Genomic DNA, 20,492 nt, shown 5'->3' on the forward strand with positions numbered 1-20,492 from the left:
ATTGCAAGGGAAATGGAATAGAAAAATAGGGGTGCTTTGCTGCAGTTATGCAGGACTTTGGTGAGACCACATCTATATGCACAGTTTTTGACTCCATATTTAAGAAAAGATACAAATACATTATTCAGATTCCCAGCAAGAAGCTTGACGCCATCCAGGACAAAACAGCCCGCTTGATTGGCACTACATCCACAAGCATCCACTCCCTCCACCACCAACGATCAGTAACTGCAGTATGTACTATCTACAAGATGCACTGCAGAAATTCACCAAAGATCCTCAGACAGCACCTTCCAAACCCACAACCACTTCCATCTAGAAGGACAAGGACAGCAGATACATGGGAACACCACCACCTCCAAGTTCCCCTCCAAGTCCCTCACCATCCTGACTTGGAAATATATCGTTGTTCCTTCACTGTCGCTGGGTCAAAATCCTGGAATTCCCTACCTAATAGTATTGTGGGTCAACCTACAGCAGGAGGACTGCAGTGATTCAAGAAGGCATCTCACCACCACCTTCTCAAGGGCAACTAGGGATGGGCAAGAAATGCTGGCCAGCCAGCGACACCCACATTCCGCAAATTAAAAGAAAAAAAGTTCAGAGACTTTTTAAGTGACTAATGCATGGAATGAGGGAGTAGGGGTGCTGTTATGTTGTGAGGAAACATTGGACAGGCTGGGCCATTGGAATTGAGAAGAACGTTTATTCAGAATATTGAGATGAGTGAGATCCTGAGAGAACCTGATAGGGTGAGCATTGAAGGATATTTTCCTTTGTGGGAAGAGACCAAAATTAGATTAAAAGTAATGTATCTTCAATTTAGAGCAGAGATGACGTTATGAATCTCAGTTGATGGTAACACTGGACAAGTCTAATCCCAGAGTGAGACCTTACTTGATAGACCATAAATTTTAATTTTGTATTCAATTTGGTTGCCACGGAGATCAGTCACTGAACATACTCACAAGAGGTTGCCAATTTACTTTTAACAAAAGAATATGTTTGTTACACAAAGAAAAATAACAAAGTTACACATGTATAATACAATTTAGAAAAATCTTATCATAAACAGACAAAAGAAAGATTCAACCTTCTCCCCCAGCAAAATACTTTACAGATTCTCAATCCTAATAAAATACCATGCCAATGTTCACGGCTTAATTTCTTTCTCCATCGACAAAGCTACAAGCTTTTTCATAAACTAATTTGCTGCACATTCACAAGATGCAATTCTCTGTTTTATTCCCTGAGACACAGAGACACAGACAAATGTTTTCTGGGTTAAGGTCGAGAAAATTGGAACCCTTTGAGTTCTCAGACATTAAGGGGCTTTTATGCAGGGGTCCAGACATAAAGGCATTACCCAGTGGGAGTTTCAATTTCCCAAGCAATTTGCTTGGAGCTCTACTGAGTTCGGACTCAAAACTCCAGCGTACGCTGTTGCAGTGACTCACAGGGCATCGGAACATCTGAGCCACTGTCTCTGTTGTCATTCAGGGTCTGATTGTATTTATAAAGCTGCTGTGAAACACCTTGAGTTGGTTTATTCCTTTAAAATTGCTTGATAATTAGAAATTGATTCTGTATTGTAGTTAGGTAAAGCCATCTCTGTCCACAGTTAGTGATCACTGACCTGGTGATCGATATCACACTGATCACTGACCTAATGATTGACATCATGGTGATCAATAACCTGGTGATTAATAACACAGTGATCACTGACCTGAAGATCATTAACCCAGTGATCGCAGAGTTAGTGATTAACATATTGTGATCACTGACCTGTTGATCACTAACCCCATGATCACTGACCTGGTGATCATGAACCCAGTGATCACTGACCTGGTGATCATCAATCCGGTGCTCACTAACCTGTCGATCACTAACCCAGCAATCACTGACCTGGTGATCATCAATCCGGTGCTCACTAACCAGGCGATCACTAACCCAGTGATCACTGACCTGGTGATCATCAATCCGGTGCTCACTAACCTGGCGATCACTAACCCAGCGATCACTGACTGGTGATCATCAATCCGGTGCTCACTAACCTGGCGATCACTAACCCAGCGATCACTGACCTGGCGATCATTAATCCAGTGCTCACTAACCAGGCGATCACTAACCTGGTGATTGATACCCTGGAAAGCACTGTGCAGAAAGCCAGTCAGTGACACCAGAATTGTACTTTGTCATGAAGCTCTTGTTGTCGAATAGACAGCATTGTGCCCTGTGCTGTGCCAGGGTGATAAGTGGCCAGTCACTTGAGTCTGTCTGAGGTTGTATAAATTTGTGGCAGTATAAATGGGGAGAGAACAGGGAAAGGAGATCTTTGTTTATTCCTTTTTGGGATGAAGGCCGTGCTGACTGGGCCAGCCTTTATTACCCATCCCTAATTGCCCCAGACAAGGGCCTGGTGAGCTGCCTTCTTGAATCACAGTTGAACCCAATCCTTGGGGCGTAGCTACACCCACAGTGCAGTTAGGGAGGACTTTCTCCTGGAATTTGACCCAGCAACGTTGGAGGAACGGTAATACATTTCCAAGTCAGGACGGTGAGTGACTTGGAGGGGAACTTGATTGTGTTCCCATGTATCTGCTGCCCTTGTCCTTCCAGATGGAAGTGGTCTTGGGTTTGGAAAGCTCTTTCACAGAGCCAGCTTGAAGGGCTGAACAGCCTCCTGCTCTGATGTTTAGATCCATGTGTTTCAGAAGACATCCTGAATTTAGTGACAGGCAACAAAGTGGCTGCCCACTGTGCCTGGGAGAGAACAGGCCAACCCGAGTGATCAAGACATGGGACTCCAGCTGTAACCTCCAAAACACAGAGTCCCTGCCCCTCCCAGGCTCGGATGGTAAATCCCTAGCAGGTTTGTGGGCTGTCACTGTAGGAGATGGGGTGGGGGGCAGAAGTGTGGAACACAGTGGGCATATGCCCAAGAGGTGATGGGCAGGACAGGGTCAGAATGTGGAGGCTGTGGTTAGGGGGGAAGTGAGCAGAGCTGCCAGCAAGGCTCAGCCAGTGGACTCAATTTGTGCTGCTCTGTTTTCCAGGCTCCTCCCTGCCGTGTCTGGTGGATGTTGTCCCTGTGAAGAACGAGGACGGGGCTGTTGCCATGTTCATCATGAACTTCGAGGAGCTGAAAGGCACTGCCCACAGGTCGGGAAGAGGGAACACAAACCACAGGCTGACCCAGGACTGGTTCCGTTCCAGTAGGTACCCACAGAGAGCAGTACAATCACTGCGATATTGTTGTCCAGTTGTCAAACTGTCCCCCCAGGAGGCAAGAAGGTGAAGGTGGCAGGAATGAAAGATTATTCTCTGGGATAGGCTCATAATAATAGGGTGTTTTTTTTCATTTTTGTTGACTATTGATGAGTTCTGCAGAGACTGGAGACCATTCAATGTCTGCACCTCAAGTTCCTCCTAGCCCTGGAATTACAGCAGTTCCCCAAAGACCCAGCACCACAACTGAGCAAATGCAGCTATATACATTTCTGTTAAAACTCCCAGGACAAGGATGACATGCAGAGTAAATCTTCCTCTACACTAGCCCCATCAAACACTCCCAGGACAAGGACAGCACAGGGTTAGATACAGAGTAAAGCTTCCTCCACACTGTCCCCATCAAACAGTCCCAGGACAGGGACAGCATGGCATTAGATACAGAATAAATCTTTCTTTACACTGTCATTGTCAAAACTAAGCTATTTTCAAGCTTTCACATTTTATAACTTTAATAACTTACTTACACCTTTTGAGTTTTCAGTGCCTTTTGGAGGCCACACTAATGTAGTAAGTGGGAGGTGTTCTCTCTGACAGGCCTCACTCTCGCACTGTCACCATGGGGACAGTCTATTAGACACAGGCCTCTTCTCCATTGGAAACGTCACTGGAGGGTCTACTACACTGCCACAAAGTCTGCAGGTGGCACCCATCACCAGCCTCCCATCTCCCCTGGTGTCTGGTACCAGCAGCCCCACCAAAGGCTGACAATTTACCACAAGCTCCGACTGCAGCTAATACCTGGGACCCAGAGACAGGGAATGTTCCTCACACCAAACAACATAAACTGCCAGAGGATTCTGGTTTGGGGAGGTTCAGAGTCCTGTGAGCTGTGAAAGGGAAACTGGTTCTACCAAAAACAGGGAAACCAAGTTTTTTACATGGTAATGTGGCTGTTTGTATCTCGCTCTGGTCTCAATCCAATTGCAAAACATGGCACTTGATCCTCCTGCACACACTTGATCCCACAGCAGCTTGGTTCCTCCTGCAGAAACTTGATCCCACGAGCGTTCAATCCCTTGCACAGACATTCGATCCCATTGTCATTTGATCCCCCTGCACTGATACCTGATCCCACGGCACCCGATCTCCCTGCACTGACACTTGATTCCTTTGGTGCTTGATCTCCCCCTGCACTGGCACTTGGACCCACTACATTGACACTTGATCCCACTGGTGTTCAACCCTCCTGCACTGAAGCTTCATCCCACTGGCACTCAATTCCCCTGCATTGACCCCTGATTCCAACGATGCATGATCTCTCAGCCCTGACTTGATTCTACTGGATCTGAACTACCTGCCCTGATTCCGCACCCCTCCCCCCCGCAACTTCACTGACACCCAATCCCCCTGGCAATGACATTCGATCTCATTGTCACTTGATCCCTTATTCAATCCCAATGACCATTTAACACAGACTAATATGAGGCAGGACATTTGTTGGAAAGAACAAGAAGGTCACTTATTCCCTGGAAGCTGTGTGTCCTGGTGAGGTAGCAAAGAAGTGATCTCAGAATTCCAAATTATCAGTCACTAAAGGCTGAACCAGATTAGCAAGGTTATCCCCAAACCAAACCAAACTCTCAGCTTTATTCTGGAGGGAAAGATTTGGAAAGTAATGGTTTGTTCGATCTTTATTGAACCTTGCTGAGAATACACACAGTGTGCAATACTGATCATCATGTTAAAAACAAACCACATCAAAATCCAGAGAGGGTGTGGAGGCAATTTACAAGTTATAAGGAGGTACAGTATTCACAATGTGGTCTCCCCAGTGCACTGTGTAACTGAAGCAATATATCCTTACTTTAATGCTCAATTCCTCACAGAATAAAGAATAGCATCTATTGTCCTTGCTAATGTGCTGTACCTGCATGTTAATGTTTTGTAACTCGTGTGCTAGAACCCCCTGATCCTCCTGCACCAATATTCTCTGCTGTGTGGAGCTCCAAGGTCAGTGCATGACAGTGGCTTCTGGAGGGAGAAGCCTTTCACCAACTCGCCGAACTTAGTGGGAACATTGCTGTGCATTGTGGAATTCCACAGTCATTCTCCATTAAAGTAACACTCTGCTTTCTCTTTCTTCCTGCCAAAGCAAACAATTTCACATTAAAGTCCATCTGTCCACTCATTCAATCTGCCTGTATCCATCGACAGCTTTCGTATGTCCTTTTCACAACATATGGAAACATTTCCGGCCTATATTGGTGCTGACTGCAAAAGTTGGTTAGTTTGCTCCCCTCAAACGACGTCATTGGTATAAATTATAAAAAAATATTGAGGCCCAGCACAGATCCCTACGGACTACAATCATCACATCTTACCAATCAAGTACCCATTCATCCTAACTCAATTTTTTGCCTGCCAGTAATTCATCAATCCATGTTAATATGTTTCCCCATTCACCATGAGCTCTTATTTTACACAGCTAACTTTCATGTGGCACTTTATCAAATGCCTTCTGGAAATCTAGGTACAATACATGCATAACTCCCCTTTATCCACAGCACATTTCTTCATTGACTAGCTCCTTCTGGTAAATATTTGATATGAGTACCCACTTTTGTCAATTGTTCTGACTAATGGCCTCATATTGACTATTAGAACTGATCCAGCCATCATCAGACAAACTGTAAGTTGTAGTAGTTTGGTCCTCAGTTCTGTGTAATATTTGGGAATGAGGGCTATCTGCCTCCTCATTATTTTCTCTGACTTCTTCAGAATCTGAAAATTCTAATCCATACCAAACGAGAGTGTATCCGAACTCTCTGGTCCCAGGGTGTACAATTATTGTTTTTTCCATTTTCACCAATAACCTTCCCTGGCTCTCTCCGTGTTTTAAGCCTATAATAAACCACGTCTCCTAGATTGAAACTCATTTTAACGAGTGAGCAGGATGAGACTAAAATGTAAAAATGCACCCCACGTGAACACTGTTTACGAAATTCCAAGCAGAAAATCTACTAAACAGTCCATAACTAATTAACTTATTTCTGTCTGCAAGCAGTGCATTTGAAAATATCCAGCTAATTGTAGCCCCTTTGCAAGCGAGGGACTGTTCAATTATCATGTGGAATTTTAGGATTTATACCAAAAGCTAACTGATGTGGACTAAATCTGCCAACTGTTTACAATGAATGTTTTAGCTTGTGCAGCTCACTCGAGTGCCGATACTAATTTACACTCTGGCTGAACTGCCAAAATGTTTATGAATCATTTCACCTATTATGCATGGTTCCTTTCACATGCCCCATTGCTAAAAGAGCTTTCTACCGCCGTATTCCTGATTATTATGGTCATATTCATGTGTATGCCTCTGAATTCATCACTAGTATGTCCCCCTAACCCCTCCGTTATCAGTGAGAAATTTTGCTAGTGGACCAATACATTCATCATTGGGCTGAAACTTCTGGTGACCTATACAGTGTCTTCTCTCTGTGATCTGTGAGGTTGTTGACTTGCTCACCGAGCTGGCTGGTTATCATACTGATGTTTCGTCACCATGATGGGTAACAACATCAATGCGGCCTCTGATGAAGCAAAGTAGATCTAATCCGCTTAGTATTTATATGATCCAGTCCGTTGTGGTGTTTTGTGTCATTTCTGGTTCCTTTTGGCAAGGGTTGTATATGGGGTCTAATTCCACGTGTATATTGATAGCATTACAGGTGGAGAACCAGGCCTCTAGGAATTCCTGTGCATGTCTATAGTTGGCTTGAGCTAGGATGGTCACGTCGTCCCAGTTAAATTGATGGCCTTCATTGTCGGAGTGCACTGAGATGAGGGAAAGTTCGCCATGTCGTTATGTTGCTAGCTGGTTCTTGTGTATCCTGATGGCTAGTTTCCTTCCTGTCCTGATGTAATGTTTTTGGCAGACCTCGCATGGTATTTTGTACACCACACTGGTCCTGCATGTCGTGGGTTTGGGGTTTTTGGTCCTTGTGAGTGGTTGGCGTAGTGTGGCTGTGAGTTTGTGTGCTATCCTGATTCCCAGTGGTTGTACGAGTCTTGTTGTCAGTTCCGATATATTCTTGACATACAGTCGTGTGGCCAGTGTATTAGGTCGTATTGTGTCCTCTTGGTGTTGTCTACCTAGTAGGCACCAAAATGGCTGCAGAATGATTCAGGTAATGATTAACAATGCCCATAACCGGCCCCACAAGTATGAACGAGAAATGTCGCGCCAAAAATCAGTATACAAAAATACAACTGACCAGCAATGGACTACAACCCTAGAACAGGCCATTACCACCAAACAACACATGACCAGAACTAAGAAGAGAAACAAGTTACAAGAGAAACTGACCAAACTGATTGGTAACAAAAACAAGGACAACAACAAACCAGACCCATGGATAAGAAACCTATCCAACAGACCACATAACAGAAACTTAGAAAGCTGCCCTAATATGCAGACTGAAATATGACCACAGAGATGCAAACAGAACAGACTTCATGGCCACTCTGGAAGCTACACTAAAAGGTAATGGACTCACAGATGAAACACAACAGGCCATCCTACAAACTATAATCCCTACACTGAACTGGAGGAATGATTGAGACACCATAGACACGTCAGACAAAAGCACTCGAAGGACTCAAGAAAGACAGGAACATCATAATCCTACCAGCGGACAAAGAGTGGATGATCGTCACTATGAACAAACTGGACTACGTTGAGAAAGCACAGGCACTACTTGCAGATACAGACACTTACCAACAGGTGGAGATAGACCCAACACCGCAACTAGCAAACAGGGCATCCAAACAATGAGGAGACTAAAAAATGCAGGACAAATAACCAAGGCAGATTACATAAAAATGAAACCAGAAGGCTCGAACACTCCCCGCTTCTATAGTCTCCCCAAAGTACACAAACCAGGCATTCCCCTCAGACCCACAGTCTCCTTACCAGGCACACCTACACACAAATTGGCCAAGGGCCTACAACAGAGACTGAAACATCTGGTCGATGGATCACCCCACTCCATCCACTCAACCCAGGAATTCCTTAACAACCTCAAGAACATTAAAATCAATGATGACGAGATTATGGTATTCTTTGATGCTACAGCGCTATTCACGTCCATTAACACACCACCAGCCAAAGAAACACTGACCACATTACTAGAGGAAACAGGAATGCTGACTGACAGCTCCATCAGCAATGACAACATACTCACACTACTGGACCTATACCTCACCACACACTTCACCTTTAAGTATACAAGTATCAACATAACGACACGGCAAACTTTCCCTCATCTCAGGGCACTCCGACAATGAAGGCCATCAATTTAACTGGGACAATATGACCAACCTAGCCCAAGCCAACCATAGAAACGCACTGGAATTCCTAGAGGCCTGGTTCTCCACCCATAATGCTATCAATAAACATGTGGAATTTGACCCCATATACAAACCCTTGCCAAAAAGAACCAGAAATGACACAAAACACCTCAACACACCAGATCATACCAATACTAAGCAGAGTGGAACTACATCGCTTCACCGGAGGCTGCGCTGATGATGTTACCTAGCATGGTGACGAAACGTCTGTATGATAACCAGCCAGCTCGGTGACCAACCCAACAAACTCACCCACAACCCGAGCTGTAGATCTTTGCCAGAATCTTTGGTCTATATCTTCACCTTCTTCCTTCAAATCTTCCACTTCCCATTTAGTTTCAGACACATTACTATATTGTTTGGGACAGTCTGTGGTGTAGTGATACATTGAATCACACCCGAAACATCGATTGACTACGCCCTGAGCACTTCTGGGGTTCACTCACTTATTGTAAATGCCAATTTCTCTTCTGAAAATAAATTAATCATATTTCTGTCCTCATTTCTATTGGTTTCAGTTCTACTTTCATACTGTCACCTGTTACCTGTAGCTACATGCTCTCACCAATTTGTTAAGATTGTGTCCTCCATCCTCTGTTGTATCACCCTTTTGCAGTCCGGATGCTGCTGGGAAGCAATGCTTTCCTCAGGGTTCTGTTAAGTGCATCTGACCTTTGTTCTAGCAGTGTATGTGTATCCACAAATCTAACTCATAATCTAGAAGTCTGTCCATACTCAATACTTAAATGCCAGCGCAGATTGGGGAATTTACAAATGAAATTTCTGTAACTTTAAAAATAAGCAACTAAATTCCGTCAGGTACTCCTCCAATATTAATATCCTCAATCTTTCTAAATTTGTCAAAATCTGACCATGCCTTGTAAGTAATCAAGAGATTTTCCCTTTGATAAATTTTAATCGTGAAAGTTAACAATTTATCCAAACCTTCACCTGCGTTCAGATTATCAGGCTGCAATTCTGAATAAAGAAACTTTGCTTTGTGTCTTGTCTCTGTATGGCTAATGAAAGTATGGGTAATGAAAGTATTAATGAAAGTATGGGTAATGAAAGTATTGCTCCCTCTTTAGTAAAGAGTAACCCAGGTCCTCATTGGAACTTTGCTCTTCCACTGGTCATTAGGTCTATTTCCATAAAACCTGAAACTTAACCACCCTCTTTGTCCCCATACCTACCTCGGAAACAGCCATACCCTCCCCTCCTTAACCAGTGACCATGGAATCGATAGATCTAAAGCACAAACCTTGGCACCATAAACTCATGTTTAAATATTTCTTAGATGTCACGAGGGTTTCTGTAACTGTGAATTCAAGATTCCTGCCACCGTCTGGGTGAAAAATCCTTTCCTCACATTCCCTCTAAAATTTCTGCCCCTTTTTGTGATCCCTCCATCAGGAGGAAAGTTGTTTCATGTCTACTTTATCTATGCCCCTCATCATTTTATACATCTCAATTCTGTCCGCTCTCAATCTCCTCTGCTCCGAGGAAAACAAACCCTAGTCTGTCCAATCTCTCTTCAGAACAGAAGCTCTCCAGCCCAGGCAACCTTCTGGTAAAACCAGAAGACAATACGCTGAGGAGTGTGACTGCCTCCTGGGATAACGTGTTTAGGTAACTTGCCCCCTCACTAATGTGCCGCAGTATCTGCAGCATCAATCTCCAGCTTGGAGACTCTGAGCCAAAGCTGCTCGAACCACAAACATTTACTGCAGATGTGTTTACCCTGGATCACACTGGCATCTAGGAGCGCCCACATACTGCAGCTGTGACACATCACCTGTCCTGCCATCCTTGATGCATTCTAATTAACTGCTTAATTATTTTATTAAATTACTTTGTTTCCTTTTTAAAATATTCTTTAATAGCCATGCCATCAGTTCATATACTACTATTAGCTAAAAGAATAGAATAGACTTCAACAACGACTGAGTACTCCACAAACAGCTGGCTTCTACTACTATAGGATAATAATAATTCCTAGAGGGTGAAAAGATTAGAAAAAGCAAAGCAGTATGTCTTTCCCCTCTTTATCTAATTCTCTTCCTAAACCAGTTCCTAGCATGCGGCTCAAAGTCGGACTCAGTGCTAAGCTGCACTGAGATGTCTCTGTTTATATGCTCCGAGCTAGCTCAGACCCACGCATGGAATAACCAGTTTAAACTGACTTCCTTAATTACCGAACTTCATCTGCCCTCAGATGGGAAGCTTGCATATACTTGCTTTAGCCTGGATGAAATTTAGAAATTAAACAGTAACTCACTGTTAAATAATAAATGTGAAATATAAATAGAATTAAATTTTTAGAAAGAGATTAAAAATGTCCCGACGCAACTCTCAGTACAAATTGATATTGAAATTTGCACTCAATTCCATGAGTATTCAATCCCACTAACACTCAATCCCAGTAATAGTCAATCCAACGGACATGCAATCTCACTGGCGATTGATCCCATTTGTTCTTGACCCCACAACATTTGATCCCACCGACACTTGATCCCGACACTTGATTCCACTGACACTCAATCCCACCTGCATTCAATCCAACAATCCTGCAAATCCAACTGATGCTCAATTCTCCAGTGCCCTCTGATATCGAGGAAGGGCAGGACACCAACAGTAATTATGTGCTTTGTTTTATTTCTTCAACAGGTCGTGGTAAGAGTTTTAAGCTAAAGCTTCCATCTCTTCGTACGATGACCTTAAGTCAACAGTCTCTGGCCAAGGAGGGTTTTGATGCAGTGATGGATGACCAGTCTGACCGGGATTCCTTAGCCATGAAGGATTTCCGAGGCCCTTTGAGTGAGAATCCCATGCAGCCTGAACAGGAAGCACTGATTGAACTGTGCGATAAATCAGCCATCCAGACTGTCCCTGAACCCGTAGGCAACTCCCCCCCCACCAAGGAACAGGAGCGGTGGGAATCACATCTCCATTGCACCAACAACAAACTGATCCATGCCCAATCCCAGGACAGTTTCCACAGCATCAGACGAGCCTCTTCCGTGGACAACATTGAGCAGATGAGAAGTAAATTTGAGAAGAAGCTCAGGGAGAAAAGAATAAATTCAGGTGCGAAAGGAAGATCTCCATTTTCAATAGCTTTAAGGTCAGGTGTTGTAAAAATTAAACAATGATGGCGTTCACTCAAATAATAAATATACCACCAAGACGTGGGTTTAAATACAGTTTAATCAGGTTGCCGTTCTCTCTTCCCCATTTGCTGCCCACACAGTTCCTACACACAATGACCGGGCAAGAGCCAACTGAACTAGTGGTTTAGGTCAAAGCAGAATCTCGCCAGGAGTGTTTAATGGAGAAAGTGTTCACGGAGGCTTTACTTTCAATTTAAAAGAGTAGAATAGACTTTACTTTCAGTTTTGAAGAGAAAAGGGAGCTTTGCTCTCTGTGTAATTCCGTGCTGTACCTCTTCGGGGAATGTTTGATGGGTACAGTGTAGAGAGAGCATTACTTTCGGTTTAAAAGAGTAGAGAGAGCTTTACTCCATATCTCACCCCATGCTGCTGCTGTCCTGGGAGTGCAGGATGGGGAGACTGTAGAGGCAGCTTTACTTTGTATCTAACCCTGTGCTCTCTGTCCTGGGAGTGTTTAGAGGACAGTGTCGGGGAGCTATACGTTCAGCTTAAAAGAATACAGGAAGCTTCACTTGTTATTGAAAAGAGTAAAAAAGGGCTTTGCATTCAGTTTAAAAAGGTTACAGAATCCCTACAGTGTGAAAGCAGGCCATCTGGCCCATACCACCTCTCTCAACAGCATCCCACCTAGACCCACTACCCCCCACCCTATCCCTGTAATCCTGCATTTCCCATGGCACATCCACTTAGCCTGCACATCCCTGGACACGCTGAGCAATTTCACATGGCCAATCCACCCTAACCAGCACAGCTTTTGACTGTGGGAGGAAACCAGAGCACTCAGTGGAAATCCACCTAGACACAAGGAGAATATGTACAAATCCACACAGACAGTCACGCGAGGCTAGAATTGAACCCAGGTCCCTGGTGCTATGAGGCAGCAGCACTAACCACTGAAACACCCATAAATAGCCCTGATGTGGAGGTGCTGGTGTCTGACTGGGGTGGACAAAGTCACCAGTCACATGACATCAGGTTCTCGTCCAACAGGTTTATTTGGGATCACAAGCTTTTGTAGCATTGCCCCTATGTCAGGTGAAGTGAAGAGAGCACCCAGGCACAGACTTTATAACCAAAGAGATCAAAAGATCATACAGTTGGTATGATTGGAGTATCGACAGGTTGAATAATAAGTCTCTGCAGGTGATCAAGAGTGTCAGATGGTGTGAGTAAAGTGTCAGCAGCTGAATAACAAGTGAAAGGATGACCAATAATCTGATTAAATGAGGCAGAGAGATAATTACAAAAAATGGTGCTGGAGATAAACCAAATGACTAGAGTAACATGATAGGTATAAGAGTCGCATGCTGAGGGTCTAACCAAAGTAACAAGCAATTCAAAACTGTACAAACTAATTAAGGTAGAAAGATCATAACAATTTATCCAGGTGATGGTGTGAAAACAGGACAGTAAGGAAGGTTTTACAGATACAGAACAGTGTGGTGGGGTTACATGTAGCACAACGTGAACCCAAGATCATGGTTGAGGCCCTCTTCATGGGCACAGAACTTGGCTATCAATCTCTGCTCGGTGATTCTGCGTGGTTGTGTATCTCAAAGGTCGCCTTGGAAGACACTTACCCAAAGAACGGAGGCTGAATGTCTTTGACACCTGAAGTGTTCCCCGACTGGGAGGGAACATCCCTGTCTGGTGATTGCTGCACAGTGTCCATTCATATGTTGTCATAGCGTCTGCATGGTCTCACCAATATTCCATGCCTTGGGGCATCTTTGCCTGCAGTGTATGAGATAAATAAGATTGGCCAAATCACATGAGTAACTGCCGTGTACGTGGTGGGTGGTGTTCCCATGTTTGATGGTAGTGTCCATGTCGATGATCTGCCATGTCTTGCAGAGATTGCCATGACAGGATTGCATGGTGTTGTGGTCAATGTTGTCCTGAAGGTTGGGTAGTTTGCTGTGAACAATGGTCTGTTTAAGGTTCAGTGGTTGTTTGAAGACAAGAATTGGAGGAATAGGCAAAATGCTCATTGTCATCGATGACATGTTGAAGGCTGTGAAGAACATAGTGTAGTTTCTCCACTCCGGGGAAGTACTGGATGATGAAGGGTACTCTATCGGTCGTATCCTGTGTCTGTCTTCTGAGGAGGTCGCTGCGGTTTTTCCCTGTGGCATGTCGGAACTGGCGATCGATGAGTTGAGCATCATATCCCATTCTTTTACAGCGTCTTTCGGCATCTTTAGGTGTCCATCACATTCCTCCTCGTCTGTGTATGTGCAGATCTTGTCCGTAGGGGATGGCTTCTTTAATGTGTTTAGGATGGAAGCTAGAGAAATGCAGCATTGTGAGGTTATCCGTGGGCTTGTGGTAGAGTGAGGTACTGAGGTGTCCGTCCTTGATGGGGATGCATGTGTCCAAGAATGAGACTGATTCTGAAGAATAGTCTGCAGTGAGTCTAATGGTGGGATGAAACTTGTTGGTATCGCTACCAGTTGTGTCAGTGATTCCTCGCCATGAGTCCAAAGGAAGAAAATGTCATTGAGGTATTTGGTGTATAGTGCTGCTCAGAGGTCCTGTGCAGCAAAGAAGTCTTGCTCAAACTTGTGCATGAAAATGTTGGCATTTTGGGGTGTAAATCTGGTCCCCATGGCTGTTCCATGTATCTGGATGAAGAAGTGGTTGTCAAAGGTGAAGGCGTGATGGAGGATGAAGTGCCTGTGTTGTAGGATGGTGTCTGGAAATTGGTAGTTGGAGGTATTGAGTATGGAGGCTGTTGCAGTGAGGCTGTTGTCGTAGGGGATGCTGCTGTAGAGCGCCGAAACATCATTGTGACAAAGAATGTTCCTGGTTTGACTGGTCCATGGGAGCTGAGTTTCTGTAAAAAGACTGTAGTGTCACAACAGAAGCTGGGGATTCCTTGTGCAATGTGTTTCAAGATGCCTTGGACATAGCCAGAGAGGTTCTCACACAAGGTCCCATTGCCTGATACAATGGGACGTCCAGGTGTGTTGGCTTTGTGTGTCTTCAGAAGGCAGTAGAAGTCTCCTACACAAGAAGTACATGGGATGAAAGGGCATAGCATACTCTGAAGGTCTGGATCAAAGGTCTTGATCAGTCTGTTGAGTTCATGGGTGTGTTCTTTGGTCGGATCGGCAAGTAGTTGTCTGCAGTGTTCCTCGTTGTTCAGTTGTCGGTACGCTTCTGTGCAGTAATCCATTCCATTCTGTTTGACGATGACTCCTCCTTTGTCTGCTGGTTTGATGATGATTTTGTGGTTGGTTTTGAGAATATGGATGCGTTGTGTTGTGCTTGGCTAACATTCTGCGCTACCTTGTGCACAGAGCTGGTGCACAGGATGATTGAGGATTGAGGTCTGAGAGGTGTGATGGCTGAGTCTCTCAGCGTGGTCTATGTTGTAGGTTGACTTGAGTGTTTACGTGATCTGTAATCCTTTCGGAATCTTCTCTGTTTTCTTGCATTTCTGCAGAAACTTGATGTCTGTGTCAATATGCAGGATCTTCTTAGAGATCCTCTCCACTTTGAGCCAGCAGTTTGTGGTGTCAATGATAGTCATGAAGTGGAAGTGCTGGTGTTGGACTGGGGTGGACCTCATACACTGCAGGCAAGATGCCGTGAGGCGTGGTATATTGGTGAGACCATGCAGATGCTATGACAACACATGAATGGACACTGTGCAGCAATCACCAGGCAGGAATGTTCCCTCCCAGTCGGGGAATACTTCGGCGGTCAGTGACTTTCAGCCTCCGATCTTCGGGTAAGTGTCCTCCAAAGTGGCCTTTGAGACACACACCAACACTGAATTGCCGAGCGGAGATTGATAGACAAGTTCTACACCCATGAAGACAGCCTCAACCATGATCTTGGATTCATGTCATGCTACATGTAATCCCACCACACTGTTCATATCTGTAAAGCCTTCCTTACTGTCCTGTTTTAACACCATCACCTGGATTTAGGGGTGGCATGGTGGCTCAGTGGTTAGCATTGCTGCCTTACAGCGCCAGGAACCCAGGTTCAATTCCAGCCTCAGGTGACTGTCTGTATGGAGTTTGCACGTTCTCCCCATGCCTGCGTGGGATTCTTCCGGGTGCTCTGGTTTCCTCCCACAGTCCAAAGATGTGCAGGCTAGGTGGATTGGCCATGATAAATTGTCCCATAGTGTTCAGGGAAGTGTAGATTAGGTGGGTTACAGGGGGGTGGGTCTGGGTGGGATGCTCTGAGGTTCAGTGTGGACTTGTTGGGCTGAAGGGCCTGTTTCCACACTGTAGGGATTCTATAACTTGCTATGATCCCTCCGCCTTAATTAGTTTGTACAGTTTTGGATTGCTCGTTACTTTGGTTAGACCCTCGGCATGTGACTCTTATACCTATCATGTTATTCGAGCCATTTGGTTTGTCTGCAGCACTGTGTTATTTTTAATTTTTTGTAATTATCTCTCTGCCTCGATTAATCGGATTATTGGTCATCCCTTCACTTGTTATTCAGCTGTTGCCACTTTACTCACACCATCCGACACTCTTGATCGCCTACAGGGACTTATTATTCAACCTGTCGACACTCCACTCACACCATTTGTATGATCTTTTGATCTCTCTGGTTATAAAGTCTGTGCCTGGGTGCTGTCTACACTTTACCTGACAAAGGGGTGGCGCGTCGAAAGCTTGTGATTTCAAACAAACCTGTTGGACTATAACCTGGTGTCATGTCACTTTTGACCTTACCCATTATTAGAGTGAAATTTACTGTATAACTAACCCCGTGTTCTCCCTTTCCTGGGTGTGTTTGATGGAGACACTATAGAGGTAGCTTTACTCTGTATCTAACCCTGAGTGAGCTTTACTTGCAGTTTAAAAGACGACAGGAATCTTTACTTTGTATCTAAAGCTGTGCCTTACTTGTCCTGAGAGTATTTGATGGGTACAGTGTTGAGGAGCTTTATGTTCAGTTTATCTTCGGTTTACAAGAATAGAAGAAACTTTATGTTCAGAAGAGTGGAAAGAGGTTTATTTTCAGTTGATAAAGGTAAAGGACGCATACCTTTTATTTAACCATGTCTGACCCTGTCCTGGGATTATTTGATGGGCACAGTGTCGAGGGACTTGTGCTTTCAGATTAAAAGAGTAGAGGGGAAGAGTGAAGGAAGCTTTAGTCTGTATCTACCCCTATTCTGTCTCTGCCTTGAGAGTGTTTGATGTGAACAGTGTAAAGGGAGCTCTATCCTTAATCTAACCTTGTGCTGTCCACTCTCTGTGTGTTGTCTGGTCTCTGGGTTCTGTCTGGTCTCTGGGTTCTGTCTGGTCTCTGGGTGCTGTCTGGTCTCTGGGTGCTGTCTGGTCTCTGGGTTCTGTCAGTGTCTGGGTTCTGTCTGGTCTCTGGGTTCTGTCCGGTCTCTGGGTTCTGTCTGGTCTCTAATATTCTCTCGGTTTCTTTAAGGGGGCTCGAAAAGCTTGAAGCCACACCTCCTGAACTCCACGTCGGACTCAGATTTGATGAAGTATCGCGCCATCAGCAGGATCCCACAGATTACCCTCAACTTCGTGGATTTTAACCCTGATGTCATCCTGACACCGTCACCCACCGAGATCGAGATCATCGCACCCAGCAAAGTGAAAGAGAGAACTCAGAATGTCACGGAGAAAGTCACACAGGTACCAGACGTCCCACTGTCCCCTCACTGTTTCCAGCTGCCTGCTTACTGCTCCATTGCACTCCTCTCACTGCCCCTCAGTGCCCTTCAATGCCCCCTCAGTGCTCCTTCCCTACAGCTTCATTGCCCGTTAACTGCAAAATCCACAGATATATTAAATCCCAGGATGTTTTTATTCTGCACTAATTTGTTTCAAAGATTTATTCTTCAACACAGAGTGTCAATAGGAAGGCAAACATTTTCTTATCCATCCCTAATTGCCCTTAATTATGACGGAGCACTTATTGAACCTCTGTGGTCCACATGTTGGACCATAAGCAGCAATTCCAGGGTACCTTTTCCGTTCGAATAACATCTGCCCATTTCAGACCCCTCAAAGCTGCCTCTCACATGATGCCTGAGGAATATACAGTGATTTCATTCGCATTTCCATTTCTCCTCTGTTCTCTGACACGTAGTCAGCTATCAATCAGCTAAGTATTCAGTCACGTACTTTGTACATCTGTTGGTTTTCACACCCTGCTCACACCAGAGTCTCTGACCCAATTAAAAGTTTCACAGCCTGATACAGAACTGTGTGCTTGGCTTTATTATTGGGAACATAGAGTAGAACAACAAGGAGGTGATACTGAACTTGTACAGAATGCTTGTTAGACCTCAGCTGGGCTCTGAAATAACTCCATGGAGGCCGGTATCTCATCATCAAGGCACCCTTTATTTACAGCTGCACAGTACTTGACACTGGTCTGGCTTCCTCAGAGCCAGCTCTCAGAGTGAGACTTCTGTTTATATCTGTCAGCCAGGGCTCCCTGATCGGACCAGATTAACAACCCCAATCAGGAAACTGAATGGATTCCCAGGAATAAATATGAGGTCCACCTGGCTGACCTTGTACTGTTGTGTACGGTTGCCACATTATAGGAAAGACATGAGCACACTGGAGAAAGAGAGGGAGCAGTAACAATTTACAGGAGTGGTTCCAGGGATGAGACGCTTCAGTGACAAGGATAGATTGAAGAAGTTGGCACTGTTCTCCTTGAAGAGAAGAAGGCTGAGAGGGAGGTTTGATAGAGATTTTTACAATCATAAGTGAGCTAGACAGAGTAGAAAGGGAGAACCTGTTCCTGATTGTGAATGGGAAAAGAATCAGAGGATATAAATTTAAAGTGATGCTCGTTTGAAGAGCTGGTGCTTGCACAATGGACTGAATGGCCTCCTCCTGTACCATAACATTTCTGTGATTGTGTGAATGAATGGCCCCTTGACACACTCAGACAGGCCATTGAAGGCAGCGATTGATGGGACAGTGTAGAGTAGGGTAACCAACTCTGAGCAAATAAAATAACCTTGACCGTGGGACTGAGTGTGCAGAGCAGTGTGGATTATTGGTGAGAGTGGGTGAGGGGGTGGGAATGGTGTGATACTGGTCAGAGTGCTGGGAGCTGGATCGTACCGAATAACAATCCCCTGTATGAGAAGGATGAGTTTTATTTCAAATCCTCCAATTCAGTGCTCCTTTTCTACCACTTGGCTGATGTTGGCAATACCAAACACGCAGAGGCACTCACAGAAGGGGACTCTCAGTTTGCTGGAAATACAGGATGAATGGATTCCCAGGAATATGTAAAACCAGACTACAGGACAATCATCAAACTACAGGCAGATCCCTTAAAACTCTAACGGTTAGTCATTCTGGGCGTCCAGCTAAGGTATGAATCAGCGTAGGGAGGGGAAAGGTATATAGGGCTGTAGTGGGAGGAGAGGGGAATATGGAACTGCACAGGGAAGAGAGAGGTAATGAGATTGTACCAGGAGGAGGGTACATAGAATTGTATTAGAAGGAGAGGGGTCAATGGGAATGTACTTGGAGGGTTTTTTGGGACTAACTTGGAAGTGGAAAATGAGGCAGCAATGGGAGGGGTATTTGGCACTGTAAAGAATCTAAATTCTAAGACACTTACTCCTTTACCTTTCCTCTGAGGGCCTGTTGTTATTGAGCTCCATTAGGTTCCAGCCCTGTTTCCTTGTGCCTAACCATCTCTCCCACCGTGCTGACACTGTTTTACCTGTTTACCGAGAGTCACCAAGTGAGAGAGACCCCAGCAGGAATCCTGTCACTGATAATAAGCACACACAAGCTCAAACTGTCTGTCTGGCAGAGTTTGTTCACATTCTGAATGGAGCTGCCCCCTCCATCAGATCAACCTGCCCACTCAACATCAAATCAGCCAGAAACAGAATACCATCTGAATTTCAAGCTGTATATCCTCTTCTTCAGAGACAGAGAACTACATTTACCCTCTGCCCTGCTCTGTTCCTTCGCAAGATGTCCCAAGGTACCAATTGTGCCAGTCCAACTGTTCACAAGGTGTGTGAGCCCATTCACACCTTTCCAAGATAGACCAAGAGGCAAAAGCTGTTGGTTTATTACAGAAACTACACTGATTTATCCATTCCCTTTAATGGGGAGGGGTGTGGCATCCTCATTGCCTCTGACCTGTCTACAGAAAAGCAGGTCAACACCTGCGAGGGCATTTCAATATGGAGGCTTTCTCAGGGACATGAACTGAGACTAATACATCAGGCCAAGCCATTGGCTCTCTCACAGAGGAGGAGGCTAGCTCACCGCATTTGTGACAATGGGCCCAATCTTTGGGAAAGGAAACCTTAATGCTGAGCCCTTCACTGTCGGCTGCAGCGGGCTCATCTCCAGGGAGCTGGTAGCATTACATCACCCCTAATGGGACCATAAATTATCTACATCGCTTCCACACTGCCATGTAACAAGGAGCTGGTCAGTAACTGGCAGCAGGAATATGCCATCTCAGCATGGCACCCCATGATAGTCCTATCACCTACTCACCAGCATCCAACCAGGGCAAGCATTCATGGTGGACTTGGGGGAAATCCAGCCCAATGATTCTCCACAAATTCCTGTCAGGAACAAAGCATGTTCTGTGTATCAGGGAGAGAGTGTGTTCTGTGTGTCAGGGAGAGAGTGTGTTCCATGTGTCTGGGAGACAGCGTGTTCTGTGTATCAGGGAGAGAGTGTGTT

At 44.9% G+C, this 20,492-nt stretch overlaps 1 protein-coding gene across 1 annotated transcript in view; it reads left to right on the forward strand.

Annotated features, from left to right (window-relative positions):
- The window catches only part of kcnh6a (potassium voltage-gated channel, subfamily H (eag-related), member 6a), a 166,753-nt gene that overhangs the window by 46,558 nt on the left and 99,703 nt on the right, over nt 1-20,492 (forward strand). Inside the window, exons 2-4 of the mRNA XM_048614560.1 lie at nt 3,057-3,215; nt 11,305-11,724; nt 17,224-17,438. Coding sequence (XP_048470517.1) covers nt 3,057-3,215; nt 11,305-11,724; nt 17,224-17,438 — 794 coding nt within the window. The remainder of the gene's footprint in view (nt 1-3,056; nt 3,216-11,304; nt 11,725-17,223; nt 17,439-20,492) is intronic.

Source organism: Rhincodon typus, chromosome 30 (genome assembly GCF_021869965.1).
Source record: "Rhincodon typus isolate 14 chromosome 30, sRhiTyp1.1, whole genome shotgun sequence".
In the NCBI taxonomy this organism is placed as follows: Eukaryota; Metazoa; Chordata; class Chondrichthyes; order Orectolobiformes; family Rhincodontidae; genus Rhincodon; species Rhincodon typus.